The sequence below is a fragment of the Adelges cooleyi genome, unplaced genomic scaffold (genome assembly GCF_023614345.1).
Source record: "Adelges cooleyi isolate 19-005CV unplaced genomic scaffold, UGA_ACOO_1.1 ACOO_flye_CR_arks_rails_tigmint_CR_PRNA_30, whole genome shotgun sequence".
Lineage (NCBI taxonomy): Eukaryota > Metazoa > Arthropoda > Insecta > Hemiptera > Adelgidae > Adelges > Adelges cooleyi.
Genome location: NW_026095971.1, coordinates 22957750 through 22971210, shown reverse-complemented (window position 1 = coordinate 22971210; position 13461 = coordinate 22957750). Strand labels below are relative to the sequence as shown.

General features: G+C 31.3%; 2 protein-coding genes across 2 annotated transcripts; both read left to right on the top strand.

The window, feature by feature from the left end:
* The first annotated feature begins 6477 nt into the window (after positions 1–6477).
* LOC126838629 (pre-mRNA-splicing factor CWC22 homolog) lies at positions 6478–8280 on the top strand. Its single transcript, XM_050573191.1, has 3 exons — positions 6478–7402; positions 7597–7814; positions 8033–8280. The coding sequence occupies exons 1-3, from the start codon at positions 6747–6749 to the stop codon at positions 8119–8121; spliced, it is 963 nt and encodes a 320-aa protein (XP_050429148.1). The 5' UTR covers positions 6478–6746; the 3' UTR covers positions 8122–8280.
* Positions 8281–9618: 1338 nt separating this feature from the next.
* Positions 9619–11503, top strand: LOC126838882 (uncharacterized). The gene is made up of 2 exons (XM_050573655.1): positions 9619–10253; positions 11350–11503. The coding sequence occupies exons 1-2, from the start codon at positions 9850–9852 to the stop codon at positions 11378–11380; spliced, it is 435 nt and encodes a 144-aa protein (XP_050429612.1). The 5' UTR covers positions 9619–9849; the 3' UTR covers positions 11381–11503.
* Positions 11504–13461: the final 1958 nt, after the last annotated feature.

The following is a 13461-nucleotide window of genomic DNA, read 5'->3' as shown; positions in this document are numbered from 1 at the left end:
CGCAAAAAAAAAAAAAAGAACATAAACCAGCCCACCCTATTTATTTTGCAGTAATAGACTTGTTATGCTATACTTGACAAGTACAATATATACCTATATTTTATTTTCTACTGAAATTTATGACCGTACAATGCCAACGTTCATTGGAACGCGATAAACATCAACAGCACTCGTGGCCAACACACTCCACCAATTATACGGCACAGCGCCAAATGTATGTATTTTTTGCAAAATATTGTTATCGAGATGCGTTTATCAATACAACATAAGTTATAACATAATATGTATTATATTATATAAAACATATGCCAGAGAATAAAGAATGATTACGGTGAAAAATACTGCAGTGCCATAAACTAATGACAGTCGTTGGTTTCAATTTTAACGTTTAAAAATAAATACTATGATTTGTTAACACTTTCATCCGGAGATAAGGGATACGATGTAAGATATGAGAGATAACAGGCAAGATAAGTGATAAGAGATAACGTATTCACGATAGAATGGTCTTCCGTGGAGTGGAGAAGATAACTAGTGTGTTTTTTTATGTTAGACAATTTTTTGATCTAGTTTATTGACATCTAATGTCTTTACTTTGGCACACAACCGGAAAAATCGACAGTCTTTACAGCGTTACCAAAAAACCTAACGGTCCTTATATATATCCTAATATTCTTATATATCCTTCTACATCCTTATATCCTTCTATACTCCTATATCCTTAAATCCTTCTATATCCCTATATCCTTATATATCCTTATATACGAGTATATCTTTATATATCTTACTGTATCCTTGACATGAAAATCAAGCTCCATCTCCACCATTTTTTGTTGAATGTTACACTAATTTATTAGGCCAAATTTCGTCTACTAACTTAACTTTGTAATAATTTTATTTGATCAAAATAGTTGGTAAAAAAGTGACACATATCAACTTGTGCCATTATATATTGATGTATGGCATTTCTGGTGTACGCTATTTGGCATAGGCCTCTGTTAAAGGTTCTTGAGGTCGAAAAGGGACGGATAAAAAAGTGTGCATATCCGGCAGCGCCTAATACGATTATCAAGTGGACGTTACATAGAGTATAGGGCGACGCTGCAGAGATCATGTTGACGATAATATTAATAATAATTTAACACGATTGTTGTATTATACTGTGTTAAACGAAGTGGTCGCACTTGCCTCGCTCATCCTCGACCAGAACGTGCCGTCTCCATAGTGTGATATACGGCGGACTTGGCCGGAAACAGGTCCTGAAAGCGCGCCGAGTGGGTCCTAACACTGTTATAATAATAACACAATAACATATTGTGTTGTATTATTATTATTATTATTATATTTTTATAAGAAGATGAAAGACGGTCGTGATGTGCGTGCTGGAGAGCAGACGGCGGTCGTGGCACGAGTACAGTGCCGGCTTGTGATGCTGATCGAATCGTATAATATTAAAAGTGTTAGCGAGACGGTACTCAATTTGGCTTAATCAAGTGAAGGTGCTTATGTCCACAACACAACACAATGTGTAAAAATATATAAAAAAAATTAACTATCTCTAACTTGCAGTTGTGCAAATTCTTATTCGAACAAAACGTTATTCCAATAATTCGTCCACAATTCATTCGAATAAAAAACCGTTTTCCTAAAATATATTATATTAATTTTATATATTTTTTACACGTTGTACATATTACATTTATACGAAGTAGTTTTTTAATATATAATTATTTTTGAATTATTCGAATAATTTTTAATTCAAATAAAATATTATTCATATAATAACTATAATTGAAATTTTAATAACATATTTTAAAAATAAGATTTGTTTGTCTAAACTAAGATTTTCAAATTACTCGGTTTCGATGTCCATTCAAAAACTATTTTTATAATTAAAATATCTTCTCCGCTTTGCATCGAAGCTAAAATATATAGTTTTTTTTTTAAATCTGTACCTTAACATATAATTGGTTACTTTTCGGTTAAAAAAAATGTCTACCTAACCTGTTTAAATAATATGTTTGAAAAGTATTCAAATGATTGAATGAAAAGTTATTCGAATAATTATGTTTTGAATTATTCAAATAACTAAATCATTCTTTTAATAATTATTTGAATTGTTATTTTTTGGTATGATTCGAATAACTTTTACTAAATAATTTGTTATCCATATGATTATTTAGATACTTAACGTTTTTATGCGAATGATGCACAACTCTGTAAATAACGTTTGGCCAAATCTATAAAAATATGTTTAAAATTAAAATGTAAACGAGGAAAGGTAAGTGGTTAATAGTTATCACTATGTTCATGGTATTGATGATATGATGCGGTAGTATATTAGGCGCACCACAAAATATATTGTTCTTAAACTAGTATTTATCAACATGCTTACATACTTGTTACGTAAGCGCTACATTCAATTTCTTTAATTCATTATTTGCTAGTGGTAAACCACAGTCTACAGTAATGTATACAACAGAATATACCGAGTGTCCCATTTAAAAATACTAATATAATTAAATTAGGTGTTAAAAACACCTTTAATAAAAAAAAAAATATAGAGGACAAGATTTTTAAAGGAACCTGGTATGCGTTTTTCAGAGTATTAATACGAAAAACAATTACGAGGGTTTAAGAAAATATTTTGCAAATTGCGTTTTTTCTTATAAAAATGTCTTTTTTTTAATTTGATATTGTGGTAGAATATTGGCCAAGTATGCATACCGGAACGTACTGTAATAAGAAAACATAAATTTGTTTCTACTAGAAAAAGAGCCTAGTATAAATGTTATTTTATAAACCAAAGTACAACTGAGATTAAAAAGTCTTACAAAGTAAAATATTGTGATGACTACTTTTGAAGTGTTGTAACGTTCTCAAAGTTTATACCTATTGTTTTATATCTGACACTTTTTTTTAATTTTTTTATTAGCCTTTATTAGAAAATATGATGGCTCGACAATTACAAAATCTGACACTTTTATTTTCGGTTTTTCTTGAAGTATGTTTATATAATAGTGTATTGTGCATGATATTGAACGTAGAAAATGTTACATTTCATACACACAACAATTATTTAATAAATATGAACTTTCGAATTTAAAAGTTTTTTGATTAGAACAAAGGCTCTACAACTATTAAAAAGTTTCTTGGGCTAAATTAAAATTGAAAGTAAATGGTAGACATTGGGCAAAATTATAAAGTTTTCGTTACATGAAAAAATTATATCTAGAAAAAAGGTTTTTTCGCTAACTCCTGGATAAAAAAACAAAAACTGGAAATTGGGCCCATAGCCTAACGAGCGTCTCAATTGCACATGACAAAATCAAGATTTTGCAAAACATTGCTTACACCCAACTCCTTAATAAATAAGGGGTATGACGTCCTCACTCGAATCACACTACGGTGGTATATATTTGGCTGTTAGAAAATACATTACAATGCAGACTCAAATACACTATAAGTATATACCGGCAGTGTCGTGTCGACACGGGTCCGAATGAGCTTCGTAAGGCGTTTGGCACGGAGTGAAAATATCTTATATTATATTATAACAACATGATATAACTTTGTCGTCCTGCTAAGTCCACGGGTACGACGGACACGAAACGGTCGTTATTATTATTATTACTGTTGTTATTATTTTGTCGACATCGTGCCCGGATAGTCGTTTTGTTGTCGGACAAAAACGAGGAATTGAAAACTAATTGATTCAATCGAACGGAAAACACGTTAACCACCCCCGTCCCCACTAGGTCGTTTTATAATATAAAACTTGCAAGAGAACACATACATACAGTCACACTGTACACTGTAAAACACACAAATGCTCATATACAAGGTGTGACTGAACATAGGAACTCCGCAGTGATAGTACAAAAAGAGATAATATGGTTGTCCACGAGATTGTAACAAGTATTGTCAAGTTGGACCGCAACAACCAGGGATGGGAAAATTCAAAATATCAAGATAGAGTCGAGTATAAGGACTGCCTATAATAGTTGATCGAATATTCGATGGTTGTACTTTACAAAGAAACTTTATAAAAAATTTAATTTCACAAATATATTTTGCAAAAATTTTACAACCCCTACAAAAATATTATGTATTTTGTATCTTAAGAATCAAGATAAAAACTACAAGGCACAAAACAGTATTCAGAATACTTATATTACTGGATCTTAAATATGCACAACACCGTCAAGTATGATATCAAATTTTGGGTCTGAAACATGATAAAATCGTATACTAGAATACATCAGCTAACCTTGTTATTTATGACATCCAATTTAAAAAAGCCAATATTGTGGGGTTGGGCCATAGTGGGGACAAAACATATGGAACGAGGGAGGTCACAGATCTATAGGAATTTTTTTAAACCACTTTTGAATAAAATCTCCTATAAGCATAGCTTATCTGTATATATGTGTATATATAAATAAAATAATTGTCAATAATATACTTAAAATTGTATTTTTGGATTAAGGTGGATACCATTGGGGTTGACACACTGTTATCTGTTGATTCGATTAACGATTTAATCATAGCAACCTAGATAATATGGTCTAAGTGTAATTCTTCATTTTTTCGGGATGTTTCTTTAATAAAAAAAATAAAAATATTCGACTAGAGACTGTTGAGAAAATTGTACATGTCATAGCCCCACACCAGATTTTTCTTTTCAGGGCTTAAATCTTAAAAGCTTGACGGTGAGAGAGAAATACAAAAAAAAAAATTTAACCCCTTTAGGCAAATGGGGTTTTGATATTTTTTGGGTTTTTCAAAATATGTTGATAGTACCTACTTTACCTGAATGTAATATATGTATATAGCAGTAAAAGAAAAAATGATTCAACCTCTGAATATAATATAGTATATTTTTTAATTACGTGTCACCATCTATTGGTTTGAAAATGAAACTTAGTCTTTGGTAAATGAAATAGTATAATTTTGTCAAAAATCTGGTTTCGTTATCAGTTGTCTTTGCGCAGTTAGCAAACGCCAAAAAAAAAATCAAATTTTCGAATTTTGGCAACAAAGAAAACTTCACAATACATAGGTTTATTATACGAACCAACTAGTCAGGACTTTTTCATTCCAAAAACAAAGTATTACAATTTTAACATTTCAGTGTCAAACAAAAGCGTTGTCGACAATTTTAGGATTTCTAAAAAAATATGTAAGACCTGAACTTCTTAAAAAATAATGAGTTTTTTCTAAAATATTATAAGAATTTAGTCAAATATCTACAATGCATGATGAATATAATAATATAATTTAATGTAGATTTTTATATAAACAGCGCCCTCTTGTTGAAAATCGTTGTACGGTCTTATGATCCATTGGCTTTGTATAGATCTCGCTGTTGTTTACATCTAACATATTTATATTTTAACAGCAAAGGTGCATATACCTATTTATCAGACATCAAAACGGTTTAGCCTACATTTTTAAAAACAAAAGAAACTCAACTATGACCCATACACCTAAGCATTAAAAAATAATTATTTGCGTTAAAAAAGAGGATCTTTATTAGTTATGAACGTATACAAATTGAAAAAACAATAAAGTGATTTAAGAATGATTCTACTTCAATTAATACTTTCACAACTTTTGTACTCACTTATGTGTCTATCTGGAATTGCCTAGGCCAGTTATGACCATTATAAGACTTAACTTCAAGACGAAATGATTTTATTTAAGTTTGAGTTAAGTTAACGCGCGTGAAGGATTTGGTTAAACATTGAATTTTCTGTGTAAATACCAAGTCTATTCCTAGTTCTTGAATTGATACCTTTCAGTTATTTAATTACCTACTGTTTTTATTATAATAATAACATTAGTTGGTTGTACACAAAACGGTCTTATGGTATTTATTTAAACATCATTTGGTAAGAGTTGATTAATTTGGAATTGAAAAAATAAAATAAATAGTGTCTTTCATTTTAGTGGTCAATTGTAAGGAAAAGTAAAGGAAGTTTAGTTTGATAAATGAAGTTTTGTGTTGCTATAGGTCATAAGTTTTTTACTGTAATAAGTTCCTTTTTTTTTATAATATTGCATAATATTATAACATTACTTTCCGGCCTCGGAATATTATCATAGGATTTATTACATATTTATACAGATCAGTGTGTTTGAAAAAAAACGCCTAACATATGACATCATACGAATAAAAAATTGAATTGAATTCTTTTAACCAAAGTCAACGATATGGTTATATGGAAATTATTGTTTTTTTTTCGAGTTTGTATTAGCTTACTGTGAAATATTTCAAACACAAAGCAATAATAATATTATGTAGCTCGTTGATGCAGTGATATTTTATTTAATGAGTTTTTTTTTCGTGCATGACTTAATTTTTTCTTTTGTTTGATTCTTTGACGTTAAATATACACACATCCGATTGCAAATAAAAGTGTTACAATACATACCTATTATATTATGTTGCATGCATTATGTGCGTACACTCGACGTTACCCAGTTACTTGGTTGACACAGTTGTACAGTTCCTACCATTTAGGTCATTTTCGTACACTTGTGTGATTCACAATATTCTTTGCATGCATGATATTGTAATACAGAAATGTTGACAATAATCTAATCTAATAGGCACAAGTTCGGTATAACAGTTTTTCTTGATTTTCCACAGTTATACCTAATTGTTAAACACCGAATTACTTATTTTTCTCTTTTTTTTTTTATAAAAAAAAATTTGAATTTTATAATTTGATTTGATAAAAATGAATTTGATGCAATGCATTGCGGTTTATGCGGTGTTCTTGTCGGTCGCGTTGGTACAAAACATTGATGGCAATTTGTTTGGTTTGTTCGGGAAGAAGAAAGAAGGACCTGGATCGACAACAGCAAGCCAAATAACTCCCCTAACGGCCACCACAACTATTCCAGAAAACAAAGTGCCAGACGCAGGCTCGAAAACCGGTGGCCGCGGTATGTTTGGTATGTTCGGGAAGAAGAAAGGAGATCCTGGATCGACAACTCCCCATACGGCGGCCACCACAGCTGTTCCAGGCAACCAAGTGCCAAATCCAGGATCGAAAACAGCTGGTGGCGGTGGTTTGTGTGGTTTGTTTAAGAAGAAAAAACCAGTCGCATCGACAATTGCAAACGAAATCCCAACGGCCACAGTTATTCCAAGGAAGATAGAAGAGATCGGTTTTGAACATAAAGATGCCGAAAAACATGTATACATAGTGGGCGCATACGAATACACGGCTACAACGTTTTTTAAAGTCCTCACCGGTCGAGTAGTGGACGAAAGTACAGTTGAAGAAACGGATGTATCTGTCGAAGGAAGTTCAAGCAGTGGCGGTTCGTCGTCCAGCTCGTCCAGCTCGTCCAGTTCGTCCGGTTCGTCCAGTTCGGATGAAGAAAAAAAGTAAACAGTATTACTAGGTTATTAGCCATTTAGGTGGACAAACCCATTGCCAGTGCTTCCCCGTCGTTCTCTATTCCAAGTTCATTCGAGTCCTTGACCTCTCCAACCTTCCAGCTTTGTCCAGGTCGTCCTCGTGGCACTCTGCTAACAACATACATGATAATGACATTCGAATAAATTTGTTTATATTTCAGGAAAAAAAAGGGCAAGAAGAAAGAAAAGAGTAACAAGGATAAAAAGGATAAAAAAGATAACAAGGGTGACAAGGATAAAAAGGATAACAAGGGCGATAAGGGTGACAAGGGTGACAAGAGTAAGAAGGACAAGAAGGATAAGAAGGATAAGAAGGATAAAAAGAATAAAAAGGGTAAAGAAATAGAAAACAATGCCGAGGAAGATACAACAAGCAAAGGTGATTGACAAATTATAATAAATATGGTGACTTCTAGTTTTACACATTTTAGATGTTTCCTCGAATAAATATTATTACACGTTTACTTGTTTGTGAATAATTTTGTTCTCATTCAAAATTTTAGCCTTGCAACCGATTTTCAAGTGTATCGCGCTTTTAGAAAATAATTTTACAGTAGTTTTATTTTTTTTTTCTATTTAAATGGTTAACATTTTTAGGACCAACCTTTATGGATCGATTAAAATCACCTTTTGCTGTGATCGGAAGTTATCTACCTTCTACTTATCCGGTTGCTGGTTTACATTAAAAAAAAAAAAAAAATGAAAATATAAACATTATTATGAATTGTAAATTATGAACTGTTTTATTTTAGCCCTCTACAACTTTATTTAGCTTTCTCCTGCGTATTCACCTAGTAACCTTCGCTTAAACGACATTAAGTAAATGAACAGAGTAGCCATGAAACATAGACAAAAATTGAAAAAAAAGGAAATATCTGCGTTCTGGCATCACTGTCTATTTCTCAATATGTCTGATCGCTTTATTTGATAAACTCTATTACATTCCCTTCTGTTTGTTCTTTGCTAAAACCATTATGTGTTTAATTTAAAAAAAATTTATATATATTATGTATTTATCATTTTTTTGTTATCATTTGTTATCAATTATCACCACAGCATAACCAGAAGGGAAACTTTAAAAGTAATTACACGAGTTCTTAGGAGTCGCCCAAAATGGCTGTCTGCTATATTGTTCTTGCGGTTGGGAGTTAGACTATAATAGATCATGTATCTATTATATCCATCAGACTATAATTATAGATCTGTCAAACATGATAGCTGTACTTGATGAGCAAAAACAAAATGTCGGACGTTTATCAGTCCCGTCCTAGGTTGCTCTTCTGGTTTTTCTGTGCTATCACTAACAGTAATTAAAAAACTAACCGACAGAACAATATGATAAGTTGTTTTTTTCTTGTATTTCACGGTTGTACTAGAAAAAAATTCAGTACCTCCTTAAAAATAAAAAAAAAGTAAAAACAATACATCAAGTACAAACAAAAAAAATTATATATAGTTATGATTATAACAACCAATGCAAAGTGAGGGCCAGTGATAATTTCAAGGTGAAAAACAAAGAAATGGAAAAACTCATTTTCCAAACACTTTGATTTTTAAAGACACTGCATGTCGCTTTAAGAGGGCACAATCCACCCCCCCCCCCCAACAAGTGCACAGGGTTATTTTTTTACACACTTGGAGGCCACTCGATATTTAATTATTGATTGCAGTTAAACAGTTAATGAAATTTATGCGTTACCATTTCAAAAGTCGATATGAAAATAATTAGTTTGGGAAGGACATAGAAATTTGTGGAAAATTGAGATCACATTTGTATAAAAAAAAAACACTATGGAATAAAAAAATTCAACTATTAACTAAACCCAGTGAGATCAAAATTTGTAAAAAGGCTATAGGGCTCCCTCCTCTCTACCCAAAAATTCATCATGCTACATGCCCCCATGTTTTATTTACACAATCCAAATGGAATAATCGATTATTGATTAGAATTTATCAATAAAATAAATATTACAGCCCCACCGACGGTGTTGTGTTGACAGTCTTAACGATGTACGGTGTGTGTATCTTGTGCTCAAGGCGAAAACCGTAATCTGTGTGCACAAGTAAAATTAATTGTTTGCTCGTTTTGCACAGTTGTTGTTTTTGACACTGTACAGCACACACACACACATATGTATAGGTGAAAGGTGCGAAAACACGGTTGTTATTGGCGACATGTTCGAGCAAAAACACCGTCTAACGTGCGTAACCACAGACTCGTTCGGCCCCAGCAGCAGCAGCACTTGGAGAGGTGCAAATATTTACCTTCGAAGTTGGCCTAGAAATATTTCTACTTACTATAGAGCTGCTATATAGCGCCGAATAGTTTTGGTTTTGATTTGTCAAGACAATTGTCGCAAAGTCGATCGATACTGACGGTTTTTTTTTTCTTAATACTATTTTTTTGCTCGACCATGTGTGGCGCACAAAGCGTTTGGTTGCTGGCGTTGTGCGCGCTGTGTGCGTTGATCCAACCCGGTCTATGCCCGTTTTCAAAACTGAAAAATAAATTACTCGGAAGGAAAACAACGACGTCGGAAGTCGCCGCCGGAAGTGTGGCCGGCACCGGCGGCAACACCACCCCCCCATTTGGAGTTAAGACCATTGGAATGGAGCCCAGATCGAAGTGCCCACAGGCTGCGGACCGAATACACTTGGACACGCCGTTCTATCAAGTCCTGACCAGGGACTTGCCCACGGCCAACGTCGAGGTGATCGAAACCCCCCCGGTTTTGGGCTTCGGCGTGTATCCTAAGCGCAAAACCACCGAAACCACCGATGGTGCTCCTCCTGCGGTTGTTTTTGAAAAATCAACAAGGTAATATTGCACAATATTATATATATATATATATATATAGGGTGTGTGGCTTGGGTCTAGAAAGGTGGAATCTCGAATTTCGGTCAAAATGAGTAGGTTAGGTTAGTTGTAAGTCTATTATTTAAAAAAAAAAATTGTAATTATTAAGAGTTTAAGCAAGAATATCATAAAAAAACCAAAACTGCTTTGAATCGAAGCTAAAAAGATCAAGAGTGTATGAAAACCTGTCCTGAAAACCTCGACCCGAGTCACAGATATTAATCAGTAATTAATAATTATTATTATAGACAATATACAAAAACATACAACGCCATTTAAATCTTATAGCAAAAAAATATTTCTTACTTTAAAAATAAATAAAATAACTGAGAAAAAATAAAAACTAATCCAAAATTAATTTCAAGGGTCTTTTAGCACCTCTTTAGAAAAGGTTATACCTGACCTATCGATTAAGGAGTACTCTTTGATAAACTGTTTTTTTTAGTTAGTAAAATTAAAAAAAATGCTTTTGACGGGGTCTTGATGGTATAACAATAGTCAAAAATGAAAAAATAAAATTCACAGTAAGGAGTTCTCTTAACTTAATACAGATAAATAAACAATAATAGTGATAGTGGGGTGACTTCTTTATTCTTTAGTTTGATATTAAATCTCGGTTGTTTCCTTTTTCAGAGTAATAGCTTTTACTTTTTTTACTTCCCATGTTGTGTTCAAAACATGTAAAATATATGTATGTGTTAATAGAATTGAAATTTAACTGTGAAAAATTAAAAAAAAAAAATTAAACTATTCGTTATCTGATATGTTTGGTTATTTTTTGTAGTTTTAAACAAATCATCAACAAATCAATTTGTAGTGTACAGATGTTATCTTAAGACAATTTTTTTTTTTTTTAATTGAGTTGTTTATAGCAAAAAGCCTTTTACACATTGTGTACATCTGTTGAAAGCCAACATAAACCATAAAACGTTAAAACTGAGTTCTTGTGAGAATTATATTTAAAAAAAAATCCCCTTGTGGCATCTGTAAATTTTAATATTGTTATTATTATTACTGATAACATTGAATTATATTTATTTGAATTTTTCTATTACAGCAAAGTAAGAAAACATTACGGATTGCAATGATACCGTTCGTTGTCAAGTAGAAGAAGAAGAAGAAAATCCAAACTATAAAAACAAAATTCACGTTGCTAATTTGTTTTATGTGTAAAGTACAATATAAAATTAATACTTTAAGAAACTGTAATTCATATTGAATGTGATAATAAAACATAATATAATAGTGCCATCGTGATGACACCATACGCTTAAATTATAAATGTGTATAATATTTCCCCATGCGTCCTTGATTTGCAAAAATTGTTATAATTAATATTTTCATTATTTCCCAAATGGTAATAACAGTTTCATAAATCATATTTATATTGGCATAAGTCGTTTTTTTTTTTAATATCTGATTTGTGTTTTTGACTTATCAAGTGTGTGTAATAAAATCAACATAACAGATTTGTCATTAATAATAATTCAAAGTACACAGTTGAAACAAACATGAAAAATCGTTTTGTATAAAACTATACAGGTAAAAAAAAAATGAGTGCACCAAATAAAATCAACAAGATAATATTTCATTCGCTTTAACCTAAATTAAATTGTTTTATATTGTTATCAATGATTTTTTTTTTGTTTGTTTGTTCTATTTGCCCAATTGCCTTCCCTAGTCTTCAACGACAATTATGATCCAACCTTTTATAATATTATTACCCATGTAAATTATTTAATCTCGTTTTGTCTAGCTCATATTGTAAGTAAGAAGTAATAGTATATTTAAAGTGTTTAAGTTGTTTATTAACTTTCATTGAAAACAATTATTTTGGGTATACTTTAATAACACTGTTTAAAATTAAAATGCTTTTATGTGTTTATGTCTTAGGCCTATTTTTTGTACACATTATGATTAAAAAAAATTAAAAAATAGGATTTAAAATCATAAAATAGTTACAGATTATTAACTAACATTCTTACTGTGCCTAACTCTCCCTCTTTTTAAACAAACTGTTGCCTTAATTGTCGATTCGCCTGCATAACAGAACGCTAATAAGAAATCAATAAAAAAATAATAATAATAAAACCAATAATGAAAACTATATTTGGAAGAAAATGTTTGCAAAAAAAAAATATATAATTTGAAAAGCAACATATGACAATAAAAAATAAAAGTAGAATTATTTACTGAAGAAGAGTAGTAATTTTAGACTAAAAATGTAATTATCTTAGATTGATTTTAGTTTATTTAAATTAATGTTCAATGAAGGATCAACTATTAAACGTTACTTGTTCGGCCAAATTGCATTTTTTAAATTTAATAGCATTGACTTTCAAGTAAAAATGGTAAGCACAAAATTTGCATTTGCCTCAATATTTCATCCACAAAAATAATTGTCCAATGGTCAGATGTTCAGTATGTGTAAATATGCAAATAACATTTGAAGGGCACGGGGGAAGAAGGGTAGTAGTCCATTTATGAACATTTTTTTTCAAACAGTTTTTTCAATATATGCCATAATTATTTTTATTTATGTCAATAGATTGTTTAAATAAATACATTTTTTAGTAGAATAGCACTTGATGTTATTTTTTTTTGTTCTTATGTAAGAGGAATTCACGAACTTTGTTTTTGCTATACTTTAAAATGTTCATACATGGACTACTACCCTTCATCCCCTGTGCCCTTCATTTGCTCTTATCCTAGGCTACATGAAAACAGCTACAGCATCACATGACTGAAAACGAAATCAGTGTGACCACAGATTCAAGCGTAAAACGTGATAATATTATCACAGATTAGATAAAAAGGAATCTCGCCTAACCTGTGATAATATGGTCATTTATCATAAAATTTTGCGTCGAAGAAGGTTGCGATTTTCAGTGCAGCCACTTTAGAAAATACCTATAGTTACGGTAATTGGTAACTAATTGTGGTGACACTACCTGTGTTATCATTAAATGGGTCGTTTATTGTAAAAGGGGTGTAGCTCCAAATTTTTAAATTATACATATTTTTGCTAAATGCAGTCACATCTTTCATTATAAAAAAGAAGCAACTCCAATAAATGCAAAAAAAAAAAAAATTTTAAAAATAGAAAACACTAAATGAATACTTATACTAAGATAATATCATCTTAAACCATACTTATCACAATATTAAA

Bases quoted from the DNA above. Each gene is read 5' to 3' on its own strand.
- LOC126838629 (XM_050573191.1), top strand. From the start codon at position 6,747: ATGAATTTGATGCAATGCATTGCGGTTTATGCGGTGTTCTTGTCGGTC. The intron at 7,403-7,596 runs GTAAACAGTATT...TTTATATTTCAG, and splicing joins AGTTCGGATGAAGAAAAAAA to GAAAAAAAAGGGCAAGAAGA. The intron at 7,815-8,032 runs GTGATTGACAAA...TAACATTTTTAG, and splicing joins GGAAGATACAACAAGCAAAG to GACCAACCTTTATGGATCGA.
- LOC126838882 (XM_050573655.1), top strand. From the start codon at position 9,850: ATGTGTGGCGCACAAAGCGTTTGGTTGCTGGCGTTGTGCGCGCTGTGT. The intron at 10,254-11,349 runs GTAATATTGCAC...TTTCTATTACAG, and splicing joins GTTTTTGAAAAATCAACAAG to CAAAGTAAGAAAACATTACG.